Raw genomic sequence first — 26,477 nt, forward strand, 5'->3', positions numbered from 1 at the left:
ATGTCCAAATTGTATAAAAACGCCAATTTGTTTCTCGTTTTGGAATTCATTGCAATATGAAAATATTGCATGCAAATGGAACCAACTAGCAAAAATATTCATTCATTGTTCGGAATCTGAGAGAGAGGCAGAGGGAGAGGCAGACGGAGAGGCAGAGGGAGAGGCAGAGGGAGAGGGAGAGGCAGAGGGAGAGGCAGAGGGAGAGGCAGAGGGAGAGGCAGAGAGAGAGGCAGAGGGAGAGGCAGAGAGAGAGGCAGAGAGAGAGGCAGAGAGAGAGAGAGAGAGAGAGACCCTGATAACAAGTACCTCTTTAGACTTAGGGTCAGAGGCTGGTAAGAGGCCTATCCTCCCAGCCCTGCAGATAGGGACTGGGAAGTGAGAGTCAGCCCTTACAAAGGCTGTTATGTTTAATTTGTATGCTGCCTTAAAGCTGTGTTATTTGAAGATATGGGCTAAATAAAAGCCACAGTTTCTTTTCCTCAATCTATTTCTCCCTGATCATACCTCTGCACTCCCCTTCCTTTTATTTTTCTCACATGCTGTTTGTGCCCTGAAATTGCAGATGTTTTACTGAAGACGTCTGGAGAGAACTTATATTTGGAATTGCATCACATAGGGTCACTTTTGGGATAGTTTTTTAATATTTAAATTGTTTCACAAGCGCGATATACACCTGTATTTATATTGATATACAAATGTAAATGGTTTTGGGGTGATCTTGTATTGGCTGTAGTAAAGTTTCATGAATAGGGCCCTTCGTCTGTTCACATTGCTTCCAAAAGTACAAACATGCCATTTGCAATAAAAAGCAGTACAATGCATAATAGCATTAACATAGACTTGTAGTTTGTTGTCAAATTACACAATTCCTTAAACATCACAAAAATAAATATAGATATGATTTTTTTAAACATATCTTTATGTGAAATTTATATTAGCAAAAGCCAAGGGAAAAGTTTAATTCACTGTGGATATATTTAGGTAAACTGCACTATAACCGTATATATCAATACATACAGTAGCAGCAGTTGATTAGACATGGTTCACTGGGAGCAGTAAGAATAATTACAACTTGTTTGCATCTTGCGTTTTGATTGCATTACTAAATAAATAGTGGAAAGAAAAACCTTTGCTGAAGCTGCCAACGAGTATTTGGCAGAGTTAATGAAGCCAAAGTACATTTTAAGAAGCACCATTAGCAGACTTTTAAAATCAGATACTGTAAATAGTATTCCCCTGATAAACGTACAAATGAGCCTAACCTGACAGCAATTGGCTTTTGTAAATTTGTCATTGCGACAGCATTAGGCGTATTTAGAGTTCAGACTGGCAAATGTTCATTCTGTGTCAAAACACAATAGGTGCACTGTATAAGTGAGTGCTGTAATGCCTAGCCCAGGAATGGCCAACTCAAGTCCTCAAGGGCCACACACCGGTAAGGTTGTAACGGTATTCCTGCTTCAGCACAGGTGGCTCAATCAAAGATTTGACAGTGGAAAACTGACCCACCTGCCCTGAAGCAGGGATACGCTTAAAACCTGACCTGTTGTGACCCTTGAGGATTGTAGTTGGCCACTCCTGGGCTAGCCCTATCGGCAAATGATACTAGAGCAGCCAAAGAACTTAAATACATGCGATGTAAACAAACATAAATCAGATGGTGACGAGTTATGGTATAGAACATAACACTTTGGGATTTCTTAATTGATCGCCATGGCAGGTTTTTGAGCATCTCCGTTTGCTTCACAATTCTTTTTGTGAATAAAAAAAATAAATAAACACTTTTTCTGAAGTTTTCTGTGCTCATTAGCTGGGGAAAAGCTGGGAGCTTTGGCAAATATTCCCAGGCTTGACCAACGCATTTTACTTAAAGCAGCCACACCCACCATTTTGTCTGGTTTACTTCCTGGAAATTCAAAGATGGCCACTGGTGTAATCTGATAGGAAGACGCATCGATCTTCCACCAATGACGTTGCAGCTTCCTATTGACCCGAAGGACCAAAGCCGATTTAGCGACCATTGAAGAAGCAAAAGAAAAGGGCATTTTTCACCTCCTTTTCTCCAAATTGTGAAACTTCTGTTTCCCTAGAGGAAAAAATATGAGTATAGAATCCTCCAGATATTTTATCATTCTGATCCAAATTGGAACATATTGCATAATTTTCTGTCCTTGCGCCTCTATTTTTTCAGTACTGGATCCTGTGCTGCCTTAATTTGCAGACAACATTCCATTTAGAAGAACAATTTTCCTCAGGGCTTTGTGAGCTGCGATCCTCCCCCACACATTATTAATCACTAGATTTGTATTTTATATATGTAGCCCCTGGATCCCCACCCTAAGTGAGATTAGGTTCTGCTACTGTGAGGTAACAGGAGGGCTGAGCGCTCTGCGGTGTGGTGGGGAGAACAGGACAGGGTTTACAGAATACCTTATTCATGGTTTCAGCGCCTCCAGTCAGCATGGGTCCTTTGGATGGAAAAATGGTCCATACTAACACCTTTCTTGGTCATTAGACAGTGATTCACACAGGTGATAGTACAATGGTATTTATTATAGGTTCTGATCTTACTGCTGGGGCCGAGTTTATTCGAGCATTTGCCCGTTCTCAGCCGCAGCAGTAACCTGGCGCGTGCCGGAGGGTGCCGGGCGCACGCCGAAGACACGGAGGAGCGCCCTCCGATCGGGGCTTTCTCCCTCCCGCTGCCGGGTCCGCCGGGTCCCCCGGAACCCCCTGCCGCCATCCCCCACATCGCGGGACACATTGTGCGTGTGCAGGGACGCGTGTGCAGGGGGCGCAGGCACCCGATGACGCGTGACCGCGCGTCGATGACGCGCGGCATGCTGAGGGAGTGCGGCTAGCATGCCGGGGCATCCCCAGGCTTGCGGAGCTAGCCGCACTCAAATAAAATGTGCCGCCTCTGTACATCATTGCAGAGCTTTCACTCTGCATGGTACTCCTCCTGAGGACTCCTAGTGAGACCCAGGGTAGCTGGTACTCATTCCACAGGGGGAGAAAAGAGACACACCTACTTTTAGGAAAGTGTCAGTATTTATACCCTGAGATGATGCTTGTAACCCCACCCCATAACAGGGCAGGTCTGGATACTGACAGGCCATCACATCCAGCATGTGACCGAACCAGTATCCACCCCTCAGGCTGACCATTTCTGGCTGTTGATAGGCCCGCCCTTGGATACATCAAATGCATCTAAGGCTGTAAAAGCACACAAGGCCTTTCTGAAGGAATTAAACCATCTACTGCCTGCACCTAACAGGACTTACATTGGTAGGGCCCAGGAAAAATAGGTAGCGATGGGAGGCTGTGCTACACATATATAGCATTTGTTATTATTTCTTTTATATACCACATGCAGATTATATATCACAAATTCACATTATCGTCAAAGGTGTATTAGAGCGCCCTTTAACACTTTTTGGTGTATCATATAGTGGTGCCATATTTATAATCAGTCAAATGAAAGCGCATTGCACCTGAATTTTACTTAATGAGATTGTAGCACTTGTAATTGTTGCAAATTTAAACATTGTTAATAAAGAAAGAGCAGCTTCCTCTCAGCTAATAAGTGTGAGTGGTGCACATGGAAATAAAGACTATATTAGAGGACTGAAAGTATTCCCTAGGACAGTGCACTCAACCTCTAGTAGGTTACGTGCACTGTCCTAGGGAATACTTTCAGTCCTCTAAAATTTAAACATTGAGCAACATTTCTATGCAGATCTATGTTGCTATTAAATGAGAAGACAGATGTGTTGCTTAAAAGGCAATCCAATTAGCTGCAGTTCAAATGCACACGTTGCTACTAAATTTGCTAACCACAGCTACAGCATACAGTATATAAACACTTCTATAAAATGCACTCATCATGTGGTCATCATGTTTCATAGTGTAGGTCAAATGGTTTCTCCAGCCAAACCCTTACTTACAGCCCCATGTTAATTCAATAGGACACCTCCATTGCCTAAACCTGCACCTTTGAGGTCAAGTTGACCATTCCCAATAGGCATTATATAATGAACAGATGTGTCATCTACGTGACTTGATGGCTCTATGCTTGCGACAGAAACCTAAAATATGAATACATAACCACCATGTTAATTTATTTTCAGCTGTCTCAGCTGTTGGAGGTTAGTGGCTCCTCCTTCCCAGGTTTTAAGCCCGCCCCTCCCCACTTCCCAAGTTAGAAGGTCCTTTCATTCTACTGGATACAGATCCAATGGTTGTCTCTCTCCCTCCTAATTGAGGTAAATGAGAATTTTAATCCTAATAGAGATATATACAGTATTAGTATTTTATCTGGTAGTGATAGGACTTGCGTACAGGTGTCTGCCTTGTCGTGGCTCGCAAGCTTACAACGCTTTGGCCAAAGGGTTAAACTAAATCACCCTTTTTCAAGAGAATATATAAGTATTTTACTGTGTATTTTTGTCATGTTGGATGTAGCATTGGGCTTCTCTGTTGTGAGTTAAAAATCTATACATAGGTGCTGGGTGTCTGGATGCTCCTTAGATAATCTTCCCTTAGTTTCCCAGGCCACTATTTACAGCTTAAAGTAACTATTCTGTGATCATATAAATGATGAGACATACAGTATGGGTGTATGCAGTAGCTTAGTATTAAGAACACTGCCTTTGAAGCAAGTGTAACCGGATTGCATCCCACTGTCAGCTGTACTTAGGACCTTGGGCAAGTCACTAATTCTCCCTGTGGCGCGGTTGCTGAAAAAATCAAATTGAGATGACTTCCAGCGATCACGACCAAGCCGTCCCTCCGCGCTTACTATAAGCGCACGCGACGGCGGCAATGCATTTGTTTTGACATGGCATTGCGTCGTCGTCACTATAAGCGCAGTCTTAGGAACAAAAAATATAATGTAAGCCAGGGATCCCCAATGTGGTACCTGTGGATACCATGGTGCCCGCAAAGCCATTTGTGGGTGCCCGTGACCAAGGCATCCGACAGGTGGGGAAAGCTGGGACAAATGCCGTGGGCCCTGCTGCGGCCTTCCCTAACATCCACCCCCACATTCGTGCCGGAAGTTGGGCCTGCCCAAAAGTCGGGCTCAACTTCCATGTCCGCCCGCGGGATCGGAGTGGCACAATGCGCGTGTGTGTTATATGTGTAGTGGGAGTGTGTCTGGGGGTTTATTATGAATTGGGGGGTGGGAGGAGGTATATGTATTGGAAGTGTGTGGGAGGGTTATAATATATAATGGGGTTGTGTCAGGGTCTTATGATATATAGTGGGGGGGGGTGTGGGTTTATTGTATGTATTGGGTGTGTGTAGTGGGGTTACTATATGTATTGGGGTTGTGTGGAAGGTTATATGTGTAGCCAGGTCACCTGGTTCTCCCTGTGACCCCCATCACCTCCGTGGCCAGGATCGACGGCGGGTGCTTCCGGAGGCCAGCGGCAGACCCGACGGCCATTCTGCAGGGTGGGGGCCGAGGAGGGAGCGCTCCGGTGCGCTGGAGATCTCCGGCGGCTCCTGTGCAGGGCGCCGCCATGTCGCGCCGGTTCGCGCATGCACAGTAAGCCCCCGGCGGCCCGACAGAGTCGCGCATGCGCAGAAGGTACTTCAGAGGTAGGGAGAAGTCGTGCGAGTGTAGGGAAAAGCCAGGAAAGGTTGTGGCAGTCCCAGATAGATCGCGCAAGCGCAGAACAGTTCAACAAAAGCCCGCAAAGCCCTAACCTACCAGGGAAGGCTCTAGGCAGGGACTACGAGTCCGAGGAGCCTCTGCCCGCCCCACATGACCCCAGGGAGCCAATAGGGCTAGAGGATGACTCTGCAGGATCCACTAGATACATTGTTTGGGCTTGCAGCAGGCTAGTCAGTTGGAGCAGCGGAGCAGAAGGGGAAGGAAGGGTGCAGGGAGCGAGTAAAGCTCCTGCACCGCGTAAGGTCCCTCCTCTCCCAGGTAGGCCCCAACTCCCCACCGGGTTAGTGGGTAATTGATAAGGGACGGCCCCAGTTAGGGACTCTGCCCTTAGTGTGAGTGCTGTCTTGTCAGAGTCATGGCTGTCAGTGCTGTGAGGTCTGACAGGCAGGCACAGTGTTGTGCAGCACGTTTGCTGCACGTACCAAGTAGGTGGCAGTGCGTTACTGCAAGTACTAGGTACTAGGTAGTTAGAGTTAGGACCGGGAAGAGCTACAGTAGGGGGACGGGATAGGCCAGTTAACCCCTTAGGTCCCAGGTAGGTCCTCAATCCCCAGCTTGTGGTGCTACAGGGACAGGCCCTAGGTTAGGGACCGTGTCATGTAGTGCCAGTGTTAGATAGGGACACAGCGGACACTGCGGTTCCAGTGTAGAGGTTCGGGCTCAAGTCTGTGCCCAGAGAGAAAGACTATCTTCAGGGTGGGATCGCCCCTGGTGGACCCCAAGCAAGGAACCCCCGGATCAGACGGGATCACCGGTCGACAGATCCTTTGCGAAGTCCTTGCAGGCCCGAGTGCAGGAGCACTCGGCAGGAACTCTATAAGTGCACCAACAAAGCTTAACATTCTTAACACATAGTGGCAGCGCTGACCACGGGACAAAGGGGTTGGGCTGTGGGCACCATGTGGGGATGTTATAATATGGTGGTGTTATAATTGTTATGTAAGAGTTATCATTTATTCATTCAGTAAACCTGTTATCCATAATAGTATGTGGTTTCTGGGTGGATTCCTATGTTAGGGCCATTCTACATTTCCATAGAATCCTACATAGGTGGAGGCGCTGAAACCAAGATACTTTCCAGAGGATTCACCCCAGGCTCTCACTAGCGGAGGCTCAGGCCTCCTGTGAGCCTGACAGGTATCTGCACCACACCTGGTAACACCGTATGTTCTCCGCACCCACACTATATCTGCGATTGTGGGGGGAATACCCGTTACATATGTATTAGGGGTGGGGGGCTTATGATATGTTTTGGGTGTGTGTTGTGAGGTTATATGTATTGAGGTGTATGGGGGCATGTGTACTGGGGTGTGGGGGGATATGTGTATTGGGGTGTGGGGGGTTATGTGTGTGGGGGTTAATATATATATATATATATATATATATATATATATATATATATATTGGGGGTGCATGCTTGTGCCCACCGCTCTCTCCTTAGCTCTCAAGTGTGCCTTTGGGCACAAAAAGGTTGGGGACCCCGGATATAAGCTCTTCAGGGCAGACACTCACTGTTCTTAATTCTATGTACAGCGATGAGTACAAGTACAGCGCTTTATAAGAAAAATATTATATGTTAATACAATATTTATGTTACAATTTGTTCTTGTCAAATTATGAAATTAGTTTAATTCCTTCCATCTGATGCTGGTCTCTTGGGCACAGAAGTTAATACCACCTCAGGCATGACAGATTTCATTGAGACGTGGAGAAATGAAAGCGGCAAGAGATACAGATGCAAACTTGGTATAGAGCATTAAAAACCATGAATCCCCTCATTCCTAAAATAGCCACTCGCCAACCTGATCACTGAAGCAAGCACGATGATGACGACGACGACGACGATGACGACGATGATACAAGAAAATTAGGCATTTTTTAATCAATTTCATATTGTCCATTTAGAAAGCTTCATCAATGTCCATCACATTAGTTTAAGGTAGTTAGGACTAGATCCACAAAAGAGTGCCAAGCTTTAGCACACCTTTACGCCCGTTCATGTAAAGCTCAAGCTTAGCACCGTTTTGTTCATCTGGCCCGTCGCTGCTATTAACATATCCAATTACATAAAACACCAAATAAAAATGATGCATCCGGAACACCCACTAGCATGTACAAGTTTCGATTTCAGAATCCTTTTTGTTCTTCCTTGAAATATCATGCAGTTAAAGAAGGAAATGTCGAAGCTGACTTGATTTGATCCCAAACTGTGAAGAATGACATCCGATGCTTCATCAATCTCGCTGTGTGATATCTCCATCCAAGGAATGCTTGGTAAACGTAGATTCCCCCTGCAATTTACATGTTTTCCACAAGATGGCACCAGTTTCAACTCGACTTCTAAGCAGCAGTTGACCATGTAGAGCAGGGGTGGCCAACCCCAGTCCTCAAGGGCCACCAACAGGTCAGGGTTTAAGTTCTACTACCCCTGCTCCAGGACAGGTGGCTCAATCACTGGCTTCAACTGAGCCACGTGTGCTGAAGCAAGGATATCTTTAAAACCTGACCCGTTGGTGGCCCTTGAGGACTGAAGTAGCCCAGCCTTGTTGTAGAGGTATACGACCACAGAACGCAGTCGGTAGCTGTTCTTGCACGATACCGTAACACAGTGATTCCGTACAGTATGTCGTTGTTATCAAACGCTAAAAGTCAGTGAGCATTGCATGTTTCATTCATTTTACTTTTGCCTTTGAAATTTGAAAGTTTGAAAAAATTTAATTAAATAAAGGCGCATTCCCCTCTTTTTTTGTGTGGAAATGTAAAGGAAGAAGGGGGGTTCCAGAGATAGCCACGTTCATTTCAGCTCGATATAATTACCGGGGAAGGTGCCGCTGATAGTCTTGCCTCCATAAGAAACAAAATGAAGGTTTACATCTCCAGCGTGGTGCAGGGCCAATAGGAAGCTGCAATGTTATGCGTCGTCGCTTCCTATTGGTTAGTGGGGTATTTAAACCTCCATAAAGAACTGGCGGCACCTTCTCCGCTAAGGCTGCGGTCCCAGTACAGCCTGTGCGCACGGCGCGGCATGCACTGTGCGTGTAAGCACCGCCCCTCAATGGGGCTGGGCCCACTACGCACCGTCACGCAGAAGGTGCAGCCGTGCCGTGCGGCAGGGTTTTTCCCAACTCAATAAAATTGAGTTTACTCCTAGCGACGGAGGCGTGGCCACGCCCCAACCGGCAGTTCACCCAATGAGGGCGAACCAGTCGCGTGATGTAATGGCCACACCCCCGCAAATCCCCGACCACGCCCCCTCCCATCGCAAGATTCTCCTCACAGAGCGCAGAGCACGGTTAGCGCTGTGACACGCGCCGCCCCCCCCGCCGGGCGCGCGTGTCACAGACATTACTGGGACCGCAGCCTAAGTGTCACAGGAAGCAGGGGGTCTCCTGAGCTGAAATTAACGCAGCTCTGCTCCAGAAACCCCCTTCTTCCTATACTTGTAAAATAAACAGGTGGTCTAGACCAGGGGTGCTCAACTCCAGCCCCCCCAACCCCCCCCACAACATGTCAGGACTTAAGGATATCCCAGCTTCAGCACAGGTAGCTCAATCAGTCCCAGCTTCAGCACAGGTAGCTCAATCAGTCCCTGCTGCAGCACAGGTGGCTCAATCAGTCCCAGCTTCAGTAGAGGTAGCTCAATCAGTCCCTGCTTCAGCACAGGTACCTCAATCAGTCCCTTCTGTAGCACGGGTGGCTCATTCAGTGGCTCAGTCTTCGAGCCACCTGTGCTGAAGCTGGGATATCCTTAACACTTGACTTGTTGGGGGGTCTTGAGGAGTGGAGATGAGAACCCCTGCTCTAGAGGGAGCTGTCGTTTTGCTAGAACTTTTGGCTTTTTTTTTTTTTTTTTTTTTAAACATTTTGGGTAGTTTGATTGAATCCATAGCAATAGCAATCAATGTGGCATTAAAAACGTTTGTCAATGTGTATATACTTTGTTATCCTCAATATACAAATGTCCATAATTATCAAATTATGTTGATCAAGTAGTAGGTTAACCCAATAAGTGCAACATGATCCAGGGGCACAAACAGAAAATCCGATTTGGGGTGGGTAGGGGGTGCAGTCCCGGCGTCATGACATAGCGATGTCACATGGTGACGCATTGACACAGAGCCGTCACGCGACGACGTTTTGTCTTGGCAAAAACTTCTTGTTGCCACGTGATTTTGCTATGTCACGACGATGCTGCGTCACGTGACTCCGCATCACCTGATGCAGCGATGAGAATGGGGAAGGTCTGCTCTCGTACAGAGGTCCCGGTCTCTCCCACGGCAATCTGTTTCATTGTTGTGGGGAGGAGTGTGGGGCGTCTTAGTGATATAGCAATTCTTTGGGGGTGCAAATGCGCTACTGGTGTGATGTAGCTGCCATGTCACGGGGTCGGGCACTCCAAGGGCCCCATGACGTAGTAGCTACTTCATATGACATTTGCTTGGTGGCTAGAGGAGTTCACATTCTGCAATACAGAACAACACGAGTCCTCTTCTGTGTAGGGTCACCAGGTAACTTCTCCAAAAATACTGGACACAATGGTGAAAAGTGCCACACTCTCAACGCTCTCTTGACACACACACACTCCCCCCCCCGTTCCATGCTGTTTCCTCCTCTCCTTGGCCCCACCTCCAGGTTACTGACACTTCATCCTGAATAACACTCAATTTGACAAAAATACACAGTGAAATACCAATATATCTCTTGAAAAAGGGTCATTTAGTTAACCCTTTGGCCAAGCGTGTAAGCCTGCGAGCCACTTTCAAGAGATATAGGTATTTCACTGTGTATTTGTTGTCACATTGGGTGTTGCTCTGGACTTCTTGTTTCTTGTTTTATACTTCATCCTGAATGGCTGCATTACCCAGCAGTAGCCAGTCAGGATGGAGGAAGCTGCCCAGCCCCCCTAGCAATAGCCCTGCTCAGGGATATCCCGGGGCCCCAAGCCGGTCAGGTCACTATGTCCACAGAGGTAATACCAGTATAGACATACGTGTCCAGTATAACCTCTAATTTATTAACTGGGCAGTGTGTCCAGATGTAGCCATGTCCACTTACCTCCCGGTCTGGAGCGCGTGGGGGGTGGCTGGAGGAAGATGCCGGGGGATGCCGGAGTGGTAGGCGGCCCCTACACAGGTGCAGGAAGTTTGTCGTGTGGGGCTGCATGGTGAGCGGGTCGCCGGGATTCCGACATGCGGTTTGCCCATGCGCAATGGGAGCACAGTGCGGCAGCCATCTTAGAACAGGCTCCGCAGAGGAGACCTGGGGACTACAAGTCGAGGCAGCCTCAGGCGCTGTAGATCACATTTGTGCGAAAGGCCAATAGGGCCCCTAGAATCTTGGCAGAGATAGAAGAATATATTTGGCGCACTCAGAGGACAACCCAAGTCGGAGCAGGGACAGCAATGGGTAAGGTAGTGTCTGTGGAGCAGTGCATCCCAGGGCTAAGCTAGATACCCACATAGATCCCAGCTAGGCCCCGACTCACTCTCAGTACTTTGGGGGACTCACTTTTGTGGTGTTGGGTTATTATATTGTGGAGACATTGTGTGTGGGTGATATTAAACTTTTGTTCAGTAATCCAACTGTTATATACCGGTGTTTGTATCATTTCACTGAAATTGGTCGTGTGAGGCGATATCCCACTGCGCTGGGATCCCTCCCAGGTGGAGGCGCTGCACCAAGGAGAACGACAGATCACCCCAGGCTCAAAGCGGTGGAGGCTCAGGCTTTCTGTGAGCCACAGGTAACAGCAGCACGTGTAGTTCCCTTAGTCACGGGGAAAGGGGGCTTCACAAATATAGGACATTCCGGTTCTGGACACCTGGCAACCCTACTCCTATGTAACATTGAACAAAATCCATAGGTACAGTAGCACTTTGTAGTAATTATTAGAAGATAACTACATACAGTATCATTCCTTCCCAGGACTTGCACTAGGGAATATAAAGTAATAGCTGCATTTAATGAAGGTTATTTGCATGACAATGTTATACGACAAAGGTGGGCAACTCCAGTCCTCGAGGGCCACCAACAGGTCAGGTTTTCATGATATCCCTGCTCCAACACAGGTGGCTCAGTCAGTAGCTCAATCGAAGACTGCACCACCTGTGCTGAAGCAGGGATATCCTGAAAACCGGACCTGTTGGTGGCCTTTGAGGACCTCCGTTGCCCACCCCTGTTTTACAGAAACATGGAGAATAATAAGTCCTGTCCGTGTGCCGTTTGCTGAAATGTTGCAGTAAATCTGGGTTTATCCCCCAACGTTTCGGGGCTGGTCTGAGAAGCTCTCTCATGGCTGTGGTGAATAAATCCAGATTGAATGGAACATGAGACTTTTATTTTTCCTTTTCACATGCAATGGATGCGTTTCTTTAAGCATCCGGCACCTGCAAGTCCATCACTACCCTTTTTGATCATCTCTTTAGAGTGAAGATACATCTCAGTACAACCTCTGTATGCTATTTGCAAAATGTTAAATATGTTATTACACAAACATCTAAAATATATGTAGATCTTGCTATAAATTGGCTCTCTTGAAACATCCAAGCATTCTTTTTGTCCCATGTAAAAGCATGTCCACTAAAAAAATATTACAATGCTGTTCTTACTGTAGGTATCGCAGATACAAGACCTCTAGACTCTGAGTATTAGTGCAGATCATTAAGGAGAACACAATAAACCATCCTATTTTATTGCTTAAGAAAGCTTGTCATTTTAGGAAGAAGTTTTGATAAAGACCCTTATGAGCTGCTCAATATATTACATTAAATTGGTTAACCGGTTCATATTGTTTTACGAGCCTTCTTTGCAGTTCATTATTCATTTTTAAACACATAATTATTATTGACTTTTTCAGTACCACAACAATTAAACAGGCTAATATGCAAACGTAGATTAGAACAGTGCATGGGTGAATACTAACCAACCACAAGAAGCTGCTGCAGGGGAGATTTGGGAGATTAATTAAAGGTCCCATCTTCCATTGATTTGCATTTGGTAGGAGTAGAAAGTAGAAAAAATATATACATATTTTCAGTAAAAAAAAATTGGAGAGAGGGAGAGCTGACCAGTATTATGTAATTAAAAATAGTAACATGATGGGACATAGTCAGTGAAATTTGAATAGGGGGCGACAAGTGTATCTGCAAGTAACCCTTTCAGGGCCAGGCCCACAGACGTCTGTGCTCAGGGCTCCTAAAGGGCCGGCATCAAAATAGCTTCCCTGAGCTAAACGGCGGGACACAAAGCTAATTATATGCAAAAAAGAGTCATTCGAGCCCTCATTAGAAGATGACTAATGCGGTGGTAGCCAGGTAACGCTGGGATAAAACACCCCGACGTTAGCTGCCATCACCACTGGCTCACGTTATCCATATTCTAATGAAGATGCCTATTAATTTTTTCTTTAAACAGCTCAACCCCGTATTAGCGCGATCCGCTACAATGCGGATCCACTTATAACGGGCTCTTAGCTTGGCTCTGGCTTTCAAAGCTATGGTGCAATGCTACTGTATCGGCTACATTTTTCAGGCTCGCTCATCTCTATTTCTGCTCCTTCGCTATGGTGCCTCTCTCTGTATCCCTGCCCACTGCCAGCGTTTTGTGCCAATTGGCCCGTTCATAGGCTATGGCAACTGGGTAGTGTTATACGTCCTGCGGAGTTTCGCAAGGCGAAGCGTTTGGGAGGGCACTGAGGCGGCGAGCCCTGCGTGTCACATGATACGGCGTTGGGCGGGTTGCAGGTTATTTAGCTCTGTTGGCATGGGATGAAATGCTCTACTTTACCTATGGAGTGAAAACTGCAACAACAAGGCTCCTGACACCGTGCCGCTCCCCCCACACCCCGGAAGTTGCCAGATGAAGTAGGGAGACGAGAGAGCTGCCAGATGCCGGGTAAGTGCTGGGTAAAGTGCGTGTGGTTGCCACTGCGCCGCTGGGTCTGGGACAGCTGGGAGAGTTATCCCAGCTCTCCGCCTCCGGCGGACACGGAACCCCTGATTACGGCCTTTTTTCCCCTTGCGATTCACATTATAACGTTGCCGCATTATGTGGACCCCAAGCACCATGTTATAACAGGGTTCAGCTGTATATATGTTAACCCCTTAGAAGCCACAGGCTTAAAGGCATGCATATTAATACAAACACCCTAGCTTATAAACCATTGTTAGGTCATAGAAGTCATACAAAGGGGTTAAGTATCCCTCCTTAATCCCCCCAGGTGACCTAACCTCCCTCACTGGGGAATGCTACATACACATACACACATATACACATACATACATATATTCAAATCAGAATAATCTAATTAGCTGCACCCGACAAAATGAATGCCAAAAAAAGAGGGTGTTTATTGACCCATAACACACAGGAGCCCAACGTTTCAGTCCCCAAAGGCACATTCTTCATTTATATATATATATAAAACAGTATTTTTCAAATATTTGGTTGCTTGTGGGATAATTGCTTCTTGTGTTTATATTGTAGAAACGGACTGGCACACAGCACACTGGCATATACAGAAATAACAGTAGATATTTGGAAAAATATCAAATCACTTCAATTTTCTTTAGTGCCAGAGGATCAATAGTAGCACAATACTTCTTAGCTTCTGTCTCATTGTTTATACTCATTTTGCCTCCATTGTTTTGCTTGATACTGTGACTTTCCATTCCACTGTCACCGGCTCTACCGTTCTTCCTATTTTTCCTGCTACACTTAGCAGAATTAAGCATAATTCCATTCACTCGGTGCTGTGAATGCTCAGCATCTATTCACAGAGGTTATTTTAATGTTGGCCATTGTGGAGAATTTTGGTTTTCAGGAATAGCATGTAGACAGCAAAACAGCTGTACAAGGAACTCATTTTGTATACAGGCATTCCTCTTTTTACAACGCTTCGCTTTACAACGAATGGGTTATCCAACGCTATGCAATGCATACCTATGTTCATTTTTACAATGCCAAAACGGCTTATCCAACGCTCTTACAACGCTTTGCAAAGTTGTTTATGTGTATATAATATATATATAGTACATAATATAATATTATATTATACTATATAATATAATATATTATATTATTATATTTTATGTTATATTATATATATAATACAGTATCTATACTATATATTTATGTGTGTGCTGCGTATCTTATTGCCTGCATAAAATATTTTGTGTATTTTAGCATTAAAAATGCCTTCAGGAACGGAACCTTTCATTTAAAAAGTGTTCCTATGGGCTTTAAGACGTTTCGCTATCCAACGCCATTTTAAGTAACGCATTGTGTCGGATAACCGAGGACTGCCTGTACTTATTTCAGTCAGTATGATCTCATAAAACTAAAAAGAGACAAAACTAAACTAGACACTTTTCCAGACACCCAAATTTGGACTCCATTCTAGATTCATTTAAAACCATATTTTCTTGATCCGATCTTTGTTTTCCTTCACTGATCAGAGGACAGTAAATCCCTGGAGTACTTTTTATTCATATGCACCCACATGACATGCTAACTGGATTGGATTGCTGTTTCTAATTGAACTATATTTTCTGCACCAAACGTCACAATAAAAGGGAGTCATATTATAGTAGATCAAAAGAACCTGCTTTTTTTCACAATTCAACCTGAAATTCAGTCTCGTACCCTGCAAAGGTGGTATCCCCTGCGTGCTCAGCAAAGCTACATGGAGTAGCATTGAGCATTGCCTTTCGAAGAATGTAAAATCGAATGTTTTTGCCACTGACAATAATTCTTTCTGATGTACAGATACAGAAGTAGCAAGGCTCACTGTCTCTGGCACCGCAGCCAAAGAAGCAAAAGACCTGCGGAGCTGGAGGGTCCATGTATACGAATGGGACCTCCCACAGTGTTATCCTCTTGTGCCACGACCACTGCGGTTACGTGACCATGGGTGGCAGCGGCACCAAAGACAGTTAGCTTAGCTACATCTGTATACTGTATGAGGCTTCATTATTCCCACTGATAAGGTATCTTGGCATTTGGTGGGATATTCTGCACTAGCACTGCCGTTGAATCCTACGTATGAAATCCTGTCATAGTCTGCTTTATGACTGGATCTGTTTGTTTTCTGGGGGGAACAATGCCCAGAGCTAAATCCTAGTTGGTAACATTTGCCTCCCCTTCTCTAAGTTGATTCTTATTGCTGGCATCTACCGCCCCCCCTAAAGCCCCACTACCTAGCTGACATCACTCACTTTCATGGCACAATTTCCTCTCTGAATGTGAAGTGTGAGCTGTTAGTTATTGGGGATTTCAAATTGAAAGTCATGGGACTATGAGCACTGCAAAACAGGGTCAGGCTGGAGGCAAGGTGCAATACAAAAAAACCAGGGTTAAAAAGACATAAGGAAAAATCCTCTGACGCGTTTCGTCCCTTAGGGAGCACCCAATTAGGGATTTATTCCCTCACCGACCTATTGGGGATTTCAACCTCTATTGGCTTGACCCGAAAAACAACAACTAAAGTCAATAAATTTAACCCAACTAATTTACCAACTCACATGGGCAAATCTAAAATCTGGCAATCATTCCTTGCTAGACTGGATTCTATCCTCTAGTCCCAACAAAATCCAATCTTCTGGCATCCTCCCTGACATTTTCAGTGACCATGCAATACTGTACTGTGAAATGAAAATCTGACCACCCCAATCAAGCCCTAAAGTTGTACTCACAAGAACATTTAGAAACTTTAACACACAAAAGTTTCTGGATGATCTTACCCTAGGTACAGAATCAACTTGATACCTGACACCAATTCTTCACTTGATTATCTCCAAGGAGAGTTCTTGAAACTCTGTGATATGCCTCACTACGCAGAATAAGAGTAAGGGGGCCACCTTCCATGGGTTACAACTGGCCATATTGCTATTTACCATTTTAGGGATGCCTTGTGGAAAAAAAACAAAGTAACTGGCACTAGCAAGGATATTAATAACTACAGATGCCTGCGGAATACATGCACAAAGCAAACATGACACGCAAAAGCCCAATATTACACAGACAAGCTTCATCAAAATACATGAAATCCAGAAAACTTCTGGAAGGTTATCAACAATATTTTCCAGCCTTCTAGCCATCAAAAAGCATCTAATATAAAAAAGGATGATATTACTCTGACAAATCCCACTGAAATTGCAAACGTATTCAATTAATACTTTGTGGGGTGTCCCTACTATCAAAGTGAACCCCAAACTACATTCATGAAGCCCCTATTTCTCCACCCCCTCCCAACAGTGCTCACAATTTTACATGTATCACAGTATCTGAAGAGGAGATTACACAAGCACTACTAACATTAAAACTAAGCAGACAATTTATACCTGACCTATTGCAATCAAAGTTCCTATGACTCGGTGCCCTGGACATTTCTATACTGCGGGCCTCCCTAATCAACTTTATTTTGTCTTCAGGCCATATCCCAAAGACTTGGAAAACTGTTATGCCAGCTGGTCAGAAAGTGCATTGCACAGCAAATGCTAATGACAATTGTAGATGGGGACATAGAATATGGTACAATACCCCAAACTAGATTGGCTATCACTTGAGTTCAAGTACAAAGTCATTTTTTCCTGTCTTGCCTTCAAATATTTTCTGGGCAAGCTACACGGATATCTAAACAAGCTCCTACCACATGCAGCACTTTTCATCTGGGATCTGACTCCAAATCTCTCCTTCTACCGTGCACCTCACATCTGGAACAACCTACCATAGAATCTCAAAGCCACCACCAGGCTAAGTTCTTTCAAAACATCAGCTGTCTTACAATGTAATCTTTTCTGTAACTGTTACATACTGTACACCAATAACATATTATCTCTAACTGTCCATGAAATGTCTTTAAATTGAATGTATATCCTTGTTCGTTTAATGTAACCAAGTATTGTCATCATAATTGTGTGCCTAGAACACACTTGGAAATGAGAGGTAACTCTCAGTGTATTACTTCCTGGTAAAACATCTTTATAAATAAATCAATGGATACGCAATCCAATTAAAGAAAGAAAAATCTTGATTCTTAACGCAGTTTTCAGCACCATTTTGAAGGGTTTCTCCTAAAATTCCACTCTGCATTGTTGTAGTATCACAAATAATAGAAGTATAAGAAACTAAATTAACTTTGTATATCCTTGAGAAGGTATGCTGTAGATTATATTAATAACATAAGGCCACTTCGTTTACATTGTTAATTTAGCTCGGTTTAGTGGCTTTGCATCCCACTAGATGGTGAGGTCCAAATTAGCAAACATCCATTGAAGCAGATATTACTGCATCTGTTGTGAAATAATGCGTTGGCCCCGCTCCTTTTTAAAATGTAGCTAAGGGAGACACAATGGTGTCTGGTCCCACTGGCTCATTGTGTGTGTCTTGCTAACAAGCCACTCGGAGCAATAACGTCTGCTACATCTGTATGAATATAACAACCTTCAAACTGGCCAAGTAATATAACAATATACAGTATGTAACACATTCAGACTTTATTATAGGCTTCTTAGAGGCTCACATTCAATTAAGGAATTCTACAGAAAAGCAATTTCAAATTTCATTTGATCTACATGGGTAGAAGTTAATTAATCATGTACACCGACCGGTTGCTATTTTAAAGAAAACCCCACAAATGTTTTGCAGCATTTTTTTGCCACTATCAGCTTCACCTTGCAAAGCCATTAACCAACCCCACACTGATGAGACCCAAAAGTTTGAATCAGCTATCTGTGAGAAGGTTTACTGGCTCTGCACTTCTTTAAAACAGGCTGTGCTGAAAAGCTGTGTAAGGTGACAATCATACATTTATAGGAATCCCATGTTAAAATGGATAAGAAGCAAAAGGGGACACATTGTGCACATTTGCATGTCATTACCCAGAATCCCTGGCTGCAGTGGAAGCACTGTATGCTAAGAGATAATGGGGAAAGACAGGGTTGCAGACCTGTCTGAGACATGTGAATGTGCTCACAAGGGGTATTTTTATTTGATTTTCAAAATTAAACAAACTGGTGGGTGGTTTTTCAGTTAGGTAAGAGTTTAACTGCATAAATAAATGGACATTTAGAAAGCAAGTCACACAGAATATAATGTACTTACAATTTTTAGATGGCATAAGAGCCTCATAACATCGGCCATGTCTGCCAAAATAAGTAGGCGCGTTACAGCAGACAGCAGCGCCCGGGCAGCTCGCACCATTGTCCCACGCTTCACCGAGGAGCAGGGATCATCTGCAAACTCCGAAGAGGTGATTCTCATAGTCTCCCCTATGATAAAGAATAAGAGAACAACTCATCATGAGAATTCCCGGACAACACACAAGTTACAGTATACCAGCTCTACGAAAAAGAAGCTTTGGGGGAGTGGTGTACTATGCTTCTGCTATTGCCTTGCTCACAAAGTGTACCATGCCTATTTAGCAGGTTCAATGCTGCTTTTTTGCTTCTGTACATCACAAATGTCAGTTGTACCTTTTGTACTTATTGAAATGTTTCCGTTCGCCTACTACGGACAATACAGAATAAGCCTGTTGTGTCTGGGGAGATTTCAAAGCAATGCTCCTTTCTTTATCAATGTTCCAGACCTTGACTCTGTTGTTCCCTGTATGTCTTCTATCCTGTATTTCAGCCAAGGAATGTGTACCCCATTATGCCTATTAGCTTCTATACACGTGGTCAAATGGAAGAAGAGATACTTGAATTTTCAGAGGTCTCTAGAGGTTAAGAGAGTTGGCAACAATATCAGTAACAGTAATAATACATGTTTTATTCAATACTGTACTTCATGTCTAATTCATATAATAAAAACAGATCATGAAATACTTATAAGAGGGACTCATTTTCATTATTAAAGGAAAAGAAAACATGATGCAGTAGTATGATTAATATCACAGCCTAGCTCTGCACATACAGGGAGATGTTTAAGGGTACAGTTCAGCATCCTGCCCACCTTGAGACTGAGCATTAATTAACCATTAGTGCCTACCCAGTACACCAGATTACATTAGCCAATAGGTAAATATAATATGTGCATGCATTAGTAATACCCAAATAAAAGTGATGCTAAAAAGTTAGGCAAATTACAATATTGTCTTCCTTCATTTTTATCTGATGTTCAAAGCAGAAATTGTTTGTTGGTACAGTAATTACAGGCCACAGTGTTGGATAGCTGTTTTGTATTTTATGAATGTCGTTCTGTTTTAATAATAATATATAGATTTTTATCATATTTCAGGGGACATTGCTACAGTATGTTACATCCACACTAAAATATATCCTCAAATTATTTCAAGGCTGAAGCTTGAGGGCGTTGTGGAGAAAGCCAAGATCCAATTATTTAAAAAAATAAAAAATCAATTTTCTAGACCATATAATTAAATTACAATTTCTAGACCATATAATTACATTCACAACTCCAAGGAAAGGAAACAACATAAAAATGACACCTTAGGAAATGTTGATTGACAGGGCAGCTAATAAGTTATATTGCTTGAGCTTGTGCATTTAGGTGGCGTAACGATTTTTATCTACAGTAAATTTGGTTTGCAACATTGAAAAAATAATTTAATTTGTAACAACATTTTAGTTCCTTCCAATCTCTGCAACGTATTAAGAAAACACTGTATTCTGCATGTTGTATATGTTTATCACGTCAAATCAGCCTTTATTGTTTGATTTTTAAAGCAAGACGTTCATGCTTAAGAACGATCATGCTGTAGTCTAAGGCAAACAGAGTGTAATGTGTCTACAAATATACATCACCCTACAGCTTCTGTTATGTAAAGGGAGAGCTCTGCAAAGTACAGATGCATGGTGCTATGGATTACAGGCGCTGACTCTTGCTGCCACCTTTAAACATTCTCAAGTCCACAACAAATTGGAAAACTCTCTAGTGTGGAGAAGGATGGTCCTATCTGTTATTACCGTGAGCAAGAGTGCAGTGGGGGGCAGACATTACAGCCAATCTTATTCCTGGTGTTGACATAGTACAGTGACTCCTGTTCATTTTAGGTGGCAAAGATATAAAACTGTGCAGTGGTATGATCTCTAAGAGCATTACCTGTTTGAGAGATGATTTCTTAGCTCTGCCCTTTCTTGCATTCTTACACACAGCTAGAATAATGTTATTCTTTATTTAAATGCTCTTACCCTCCCATTTTAATACATGTTTACACCGGCTTCCTATTAAACTCTGCATCCTATTTTGCCTCCCTATTCTTTCTGCTACGGTAACAGATGTAATCCAAGGATTTTGAAGCATTTACTGTTTGAAAATCTAAACTGTTTACACATCTGTGTGCTGTTTACACATCTAAAAATTGAGCGATGTTTACCTTAAATGTGTGGGTTCTGCAAATCACTGTCTTTACTGCAATATCAGATGCTATGGATTCCTGTTAAATTGTTTAACTGTGTGCTCCAGGGTAGAATTAATGGCCTCTTCCATTACTTAGGGGGCCAAGTCTGACATAAAAAATATATATTCAATTCTTCTGTACTACCAAGGAGAATTTTGAGACATTGATTAGGTTTCAAAATACAGTGCATTGCTCCATGTCATGAATAATTATATCTATTATCGTAAATCAATATATATTGTGTTATCAAATTTAAAATACTGAACAGTTAACTGTCAATACCGGATATTAATAACACTGAATAATTATACAACTCTTGCTTGGTAATTACGTGAAGCTAACTGTCATGGCGTCAGATTTGAGACTCAAAAGTGTTGACGCTGGCCGGGGAAACAAGGGCCTGTCTGTGATTTATAATGGCCAAGAAGCAGTTCTTTGTCGTGACTGTGATGGAGGAGACATACAGTAGCCACTGTTATGACATTGCTGTCTTGCATACAGCCCATTGTGGTGGTGCTGTTGACAAATGCTGCCCTCAATGGCCATTGTGTGATGTAAGCATCCAGAATATTCATTCAATAGAACATGGTGTATGAAGGCGCTCCCTGTGTAATAAATAAGAACAACTTGGCTTATATATTGGGCGCAGGTAGGACAATCCATGTTCACCAAAACCGGATCAGAACACAATACAGAGGAGACAGCACCCCAGAGTAGAACAAGTAGAAAAATGCAATCAATTCGAGTACAAAAATACAGCGATGTTTCAGACCACACATGGTCTTTTCTCAAGCAGAGTTTTCTTGTACGTGCCTTGATGCATTGATTACATGGTTTCGTTTTCTTCTGCTCTGGAGTGCTGTGGACTAACCGCATCCAGAATATTGGTACGTGATCTGCGACCTCCAATTTCCAACTGGGACTCCACCATCTACAAAGCAGTGTTCTGCTGTAATGGTGCCTCAGAATGAGCAGGCAGCCCTTACACCACGCTTCCATGCTTAACAGAGAAAGGCAACGGCTTACGCAGGAAATAAATGACTAATATTACTGTACTTGAGGTTTTTTTTTTTTTTTATTTGTTTTGTTTTTTTAGCCCAATTTAGGAAAGTTATGTTTTTAGCTGTGAGCTACTAATAGACACTAACAAATTATTACGTACGTTTCTCAGCTGCAAAATGAAGGTAAAACTACCGTAGCTCCATCTATATATTTATATTAGATAAAAATATTCCTACTAAAGGCAATAGTTCATATGTGTCAAAGCAAAAGTGGTGCAATTCTTAACGTCAAAAAAACCCCAATTCTCATAAAAAATTATTTGCATCATACAGTATGTTGGTATTATTATCGTTTATTTGTAAAGCACCAACATATTCCGCAGCGCGGTACGATGGGGGTACATAGTGACATTACATAAAAGAGTTACATACAAGTAAGAACAGACAAGTTCAAACCGATGCAGAATGTAAGGAGGTTCCTGGTCCTCAGAGCCGGCACTAGATATGTTCTTACATTGGGTGCATGTTTTCTTATGCTATGTAAGGTGTGCGTCAAGTTCAGACATAGGAATCCATAAAGAATTGTTGGTGTCCACTTGCATTCATCGTTTTTACACCAATAAAAAGTTGACAGACAATTTAGATGCATTTCTGGATCACAAAAGTGGCGCATACCTACATTTCTACGTGTGCTACTTTTACAAAATTGCTTTAAGTGATGCTTTATACATTGGCCTCCGTGTTTTCCACCCACTTTTGATACATAGACCGCCAATGGGATTTCTTCTTTTAATAAATATTTGGTGAAACTTTTCAAAGTAATTCTTTAGGCGCTACAGGTACCTTGGCCAGTTCCCTATGTGAGTTTTACAGCATCCATCTTGGGGTATATACTGTAGTATGTAATGAAGTCTCCTGGCAAAACCAGGGCAAAGGTAGGGAGAGAATCTAACAGATTATTCATGGGATCCTCTTGATTAACAAATCGAGTGCAGTTTTGTGCTCTACGTATAATCATATGTATTTTCTTATATCGCACTGTGTTCACACTGCACTGTGCACAACTTCATAGGCACTGCATGCCCCTGCTCCATTCATTTTTTAATCCAATTATTGTGAGTAACTGAGGCACAAGGAGATACAGGTACTTGCCCAAGGTCACAAGGAGCAGACACTGGGTTTTGAACCAGGTTCAAGTCCGTGACAAGGAAGTAAAAGTACAACATAACCCTTTCTAACTATGCTACTGGGGGACTTTGATGCATACCCCCCATTGTTTTTTGTGTACACTTCTTTATCTTGTCTCAGTATATTGATTCCTATATGTCTACTACAAGAAAACTATGATTCTTGCTGCCCATGGTCTTGAGTAATGTTTGGCATGCACCTACTGCTCTTTGCGCTGCTTTTTTCTTAGAAATAATTGAAGTTATAATACAGATCAGAGCTTCTCTACGTTCAGAAATGTGCACTGCCATATCTTAGACACTAACTTGCCGTCTTGCCGGCATGATGTTTTACAATAGAGAAAGCTCTTCAGGGTACAGACTCCAAACACTTATTGCAAAATCAATAGAAAGTTTGCCACATTTTGTATTGTCTTGTTTTTCAATGTTTTGTAAAGAAATAGTCATTCACTTTATTTGCTGGCACTTTCTTTATTTAGTTCGAGGGTGTAGGTGTGGTCCAGTTTCAGAGCAGGTCACAGGATCACTACATTAAAAACTGTACATTCTAACCTGGGAAGGATGCAGAAGGACCGAGAGCTGACTCCAACTTAAATAAAACTATGGATTTATTGAATAAAATGTAAATTGATAACAGCTTATCCCTTGTCAGTCAAGTCCCGGGTCAGGCTGTCCAGGGAACAGCCTGAGGCACGGCCGTGGGGAGGCTTTTCCAATGGCCAGAAAAAGGGGATTTTCCCATAGGGTGAGGCAAGGAGCATGCAGCTAAGAGCACCTCTACTCTAGATCTCTTCTGTATGTCCCAGACTTCCCACCTTCAGTGTTGTTCTATTAGCCAGCTGCTGAAGCAAACTAGTGGATGTTGGACCTGGGGGCACCAGTGTCATGGTTTCCCTCCAGTTATTACTAATTTACTTAAACACAGACACTGGTATTTCTTGCCTTGGCCAAAATCAATCCCTGTAACTAACCATTATCCAGCATCCTACTGAGGAGGAACCATCCCCTTGTCTTGGGAAATTAACCCATTACGGTCTTAATGGTTGGCCACATTTACAATCTAAGTATCTAAAATATACTAAATATACTGAGATACTTACATGTCTATATTTTATTCCCATAACAGATATAATTTGGAAAAATGTATCAAACAATAAGAAAAGTCATGTTCTTGAAACACAAACACAATCTCCACTGCTGACTATTCCCTCATTTTCAAAATGCTAGCAGACAAACACACACACACACACACACACACACACACATATGTACATACGTATGCAGCAAATGTGTACAGAGGTGTTTAAAGCAGGTGGTGTTTTTAAGGCGAAAATGAACATCGGCTTTTATTAGCAGGAACATTCAAAACAAACAGCTTGGAATCAGCAAAACAGGGATACAGGAAAAAATGCAGATCTAACTCCTACATGGAGCACTAACTAACACAGCATACAACTAGGGGTCTATTGGTTGGGCGGCTAAGCCCCTTAATAACAACAAATGACAAAAGTAGGGTGGAGGTCCTTGTGTGATCTCTCCAACAGTTCAGGGTGTTTCCATGGACTAGAGATCCCAAGTCTGCTGTTAAGCAGGCGTTTAAACTGACAAGCAAAGTGGGAAATGGTTAATTGCCTCATGCTGCAGATTAACCAGCTCCCTGCTTGACTCAACAGCTATAGGTAGCATTTCCTTGTATAAAAGCCTTCAGATGGGTGAAAGACCCTTTCAAAGTCTACTATATATTTTGAAAACCAGGGTGTGCAGCGCACAGCAAACAAGGAGAGCAGGTCTTGCAATAAAAAGTCCTTTATTGGGGAATCATATGGTGTGGAACAGCAGCAAACAAACCAAAAAAAAGGTTTGCTGCTGTTCCACACCATATGATTCCCCAATAAAGGACTTTTTATTGCAAGACCTGCTCTCCTCGTTTGCTTTGCGCTGCACACCCTGGTTTTTGGAGTTCCTATCCTACTTCAGCTGCACGCTCTGGAAGGGAGACCCTGGGAGAGGCAAGACTGTGAGTACATACCTGGGGCTTACCCGATGAGGAAAGGGGGGTGTCCTTTGGCAACCTACCCCGACCTTCAGGGTACCTTAGGCCCTCTTAAGGCTTAGTACTGCTACTGTACAATTGATCATACCCAGCCTACACTCCCTTCCATCATATACAGCCCCAGCACTTTGAGCACCATTCCACAAACAAACCTACTATATATTTTGGAAAGTGTTTTGGAATTGAAACATCATAAGGTGTTAAAGGAAAGTGATTGTAGGGGGAGAGATGAGGGGAAGGAGAGAGATAATGAGGGGGGGAGATAGAATAGGGGGGGGGGTGAGAGCTTGTATATGTATATACTATACATAAGTAGATATACATCAGATCCCCTGATGAAATCTGCTTTGACGGAAGAAACACATAGGGTCACGTGGTGCAAGTGAGCTACGCGAGTGCCAATCCTGATGCTGGAGAGTAAAGCTGCTGTAATTGCCCTTGTGGGCTAGGAACCTAAGAACTAGGAACACTTCCAATGCACATTCAGGTTGCCGGAGGACCACACAGATGGTGACACCAGCAGTGGAGTTCCAAAGGGATACATCCCACGACGGAGCTACAGACGGTGGTTTGGAGATTCACGTTGGCGCATGAGTTTGCTTGTACCATGCTTTTAATTTAGGGCTAAATTGTGAGTTTTAAATTGTTACAGTCCAAATTATTAAACCTTTATACTCGGATATCACACTAGGATCGGGCACTTTTTTCTCTTTTCTTTTTTCTGTTTAGATATACATCTATATCTACATATATTGTAGATGTGTATTTTTGCATATGATATACATATACTGAAAACAAAATAGCAGAAGCAAATATCGGGGAAATTAAGCCTCAATAAAGAAGTCCAAGTAGTAAATGAAATATAATAAATAGAAGGGGACTGATAAAGCACTACTACCGGTTGGATAGATAACGTACCCACAGAATAAACCTGTGTAATACAGGCAGTGCTCCCTGGAGTAAAAGCAGACAATTATCACAAAGAGAAAGTTGTAAGCCCCACAGAAAGGGCTTACAGGAACTCCAACATGGGGCACGCTCAGGTGGGTACAAAAAGCATACATTTTATTGAACAAGCAATTGAAAAGGACAAAACAGACTGACTATAATAAAAACACTAAGAACATATAGTGGGCCGTGTCCTGTGAACATTGTAAATGCTATTACATGCAATAAACAGTAGAGTAATACTAAAGGC

The 26,477-nt window shown here is 43.2% G+C and overlaps 1 protein-coding gene across 5 annotated transcripts in view; it reads right to left on the reverse strand.

Annotated features, from left to right (window-relative positions):
- The window catches only part of CTNNA2 (catenin alpha 2), a 1,818,882-nt gene that overhangs the window by 1,393,162 nt on the left and 399,243 nt on the right, over positions 1–26,477 (reverse strand). For all 5 annotated transcript variants that reach the window (XM_075572319.1, XM_075572294.1, XM_075572328.1 and 2 more), the window contains exon 4: positions 18,782–18,948. In XM_075572319.1, coding sequence (XP_075428434.1) covers positions 18,782–18,948 — 167 coding nt within the window. The remainder of the gene's footprint in view (positions 1–18,781; positions 18,949–26,477) is intronic.

This window comes from Ascaphus truei, chromosome 1, assembly GCF_040206685.1.
Source record: "Ascaphus truei isolate aAscTru1 chromosome 1, aAscTru1.hap1, whole genome shotgun sequence".
In the NCBI taxonomy this organism is placed as follows: Eukaryota; Metazoa; Chordata; class Amphibia; order Anura; family Ascaphidae; genus Ascaphus; species Ascaphus truei.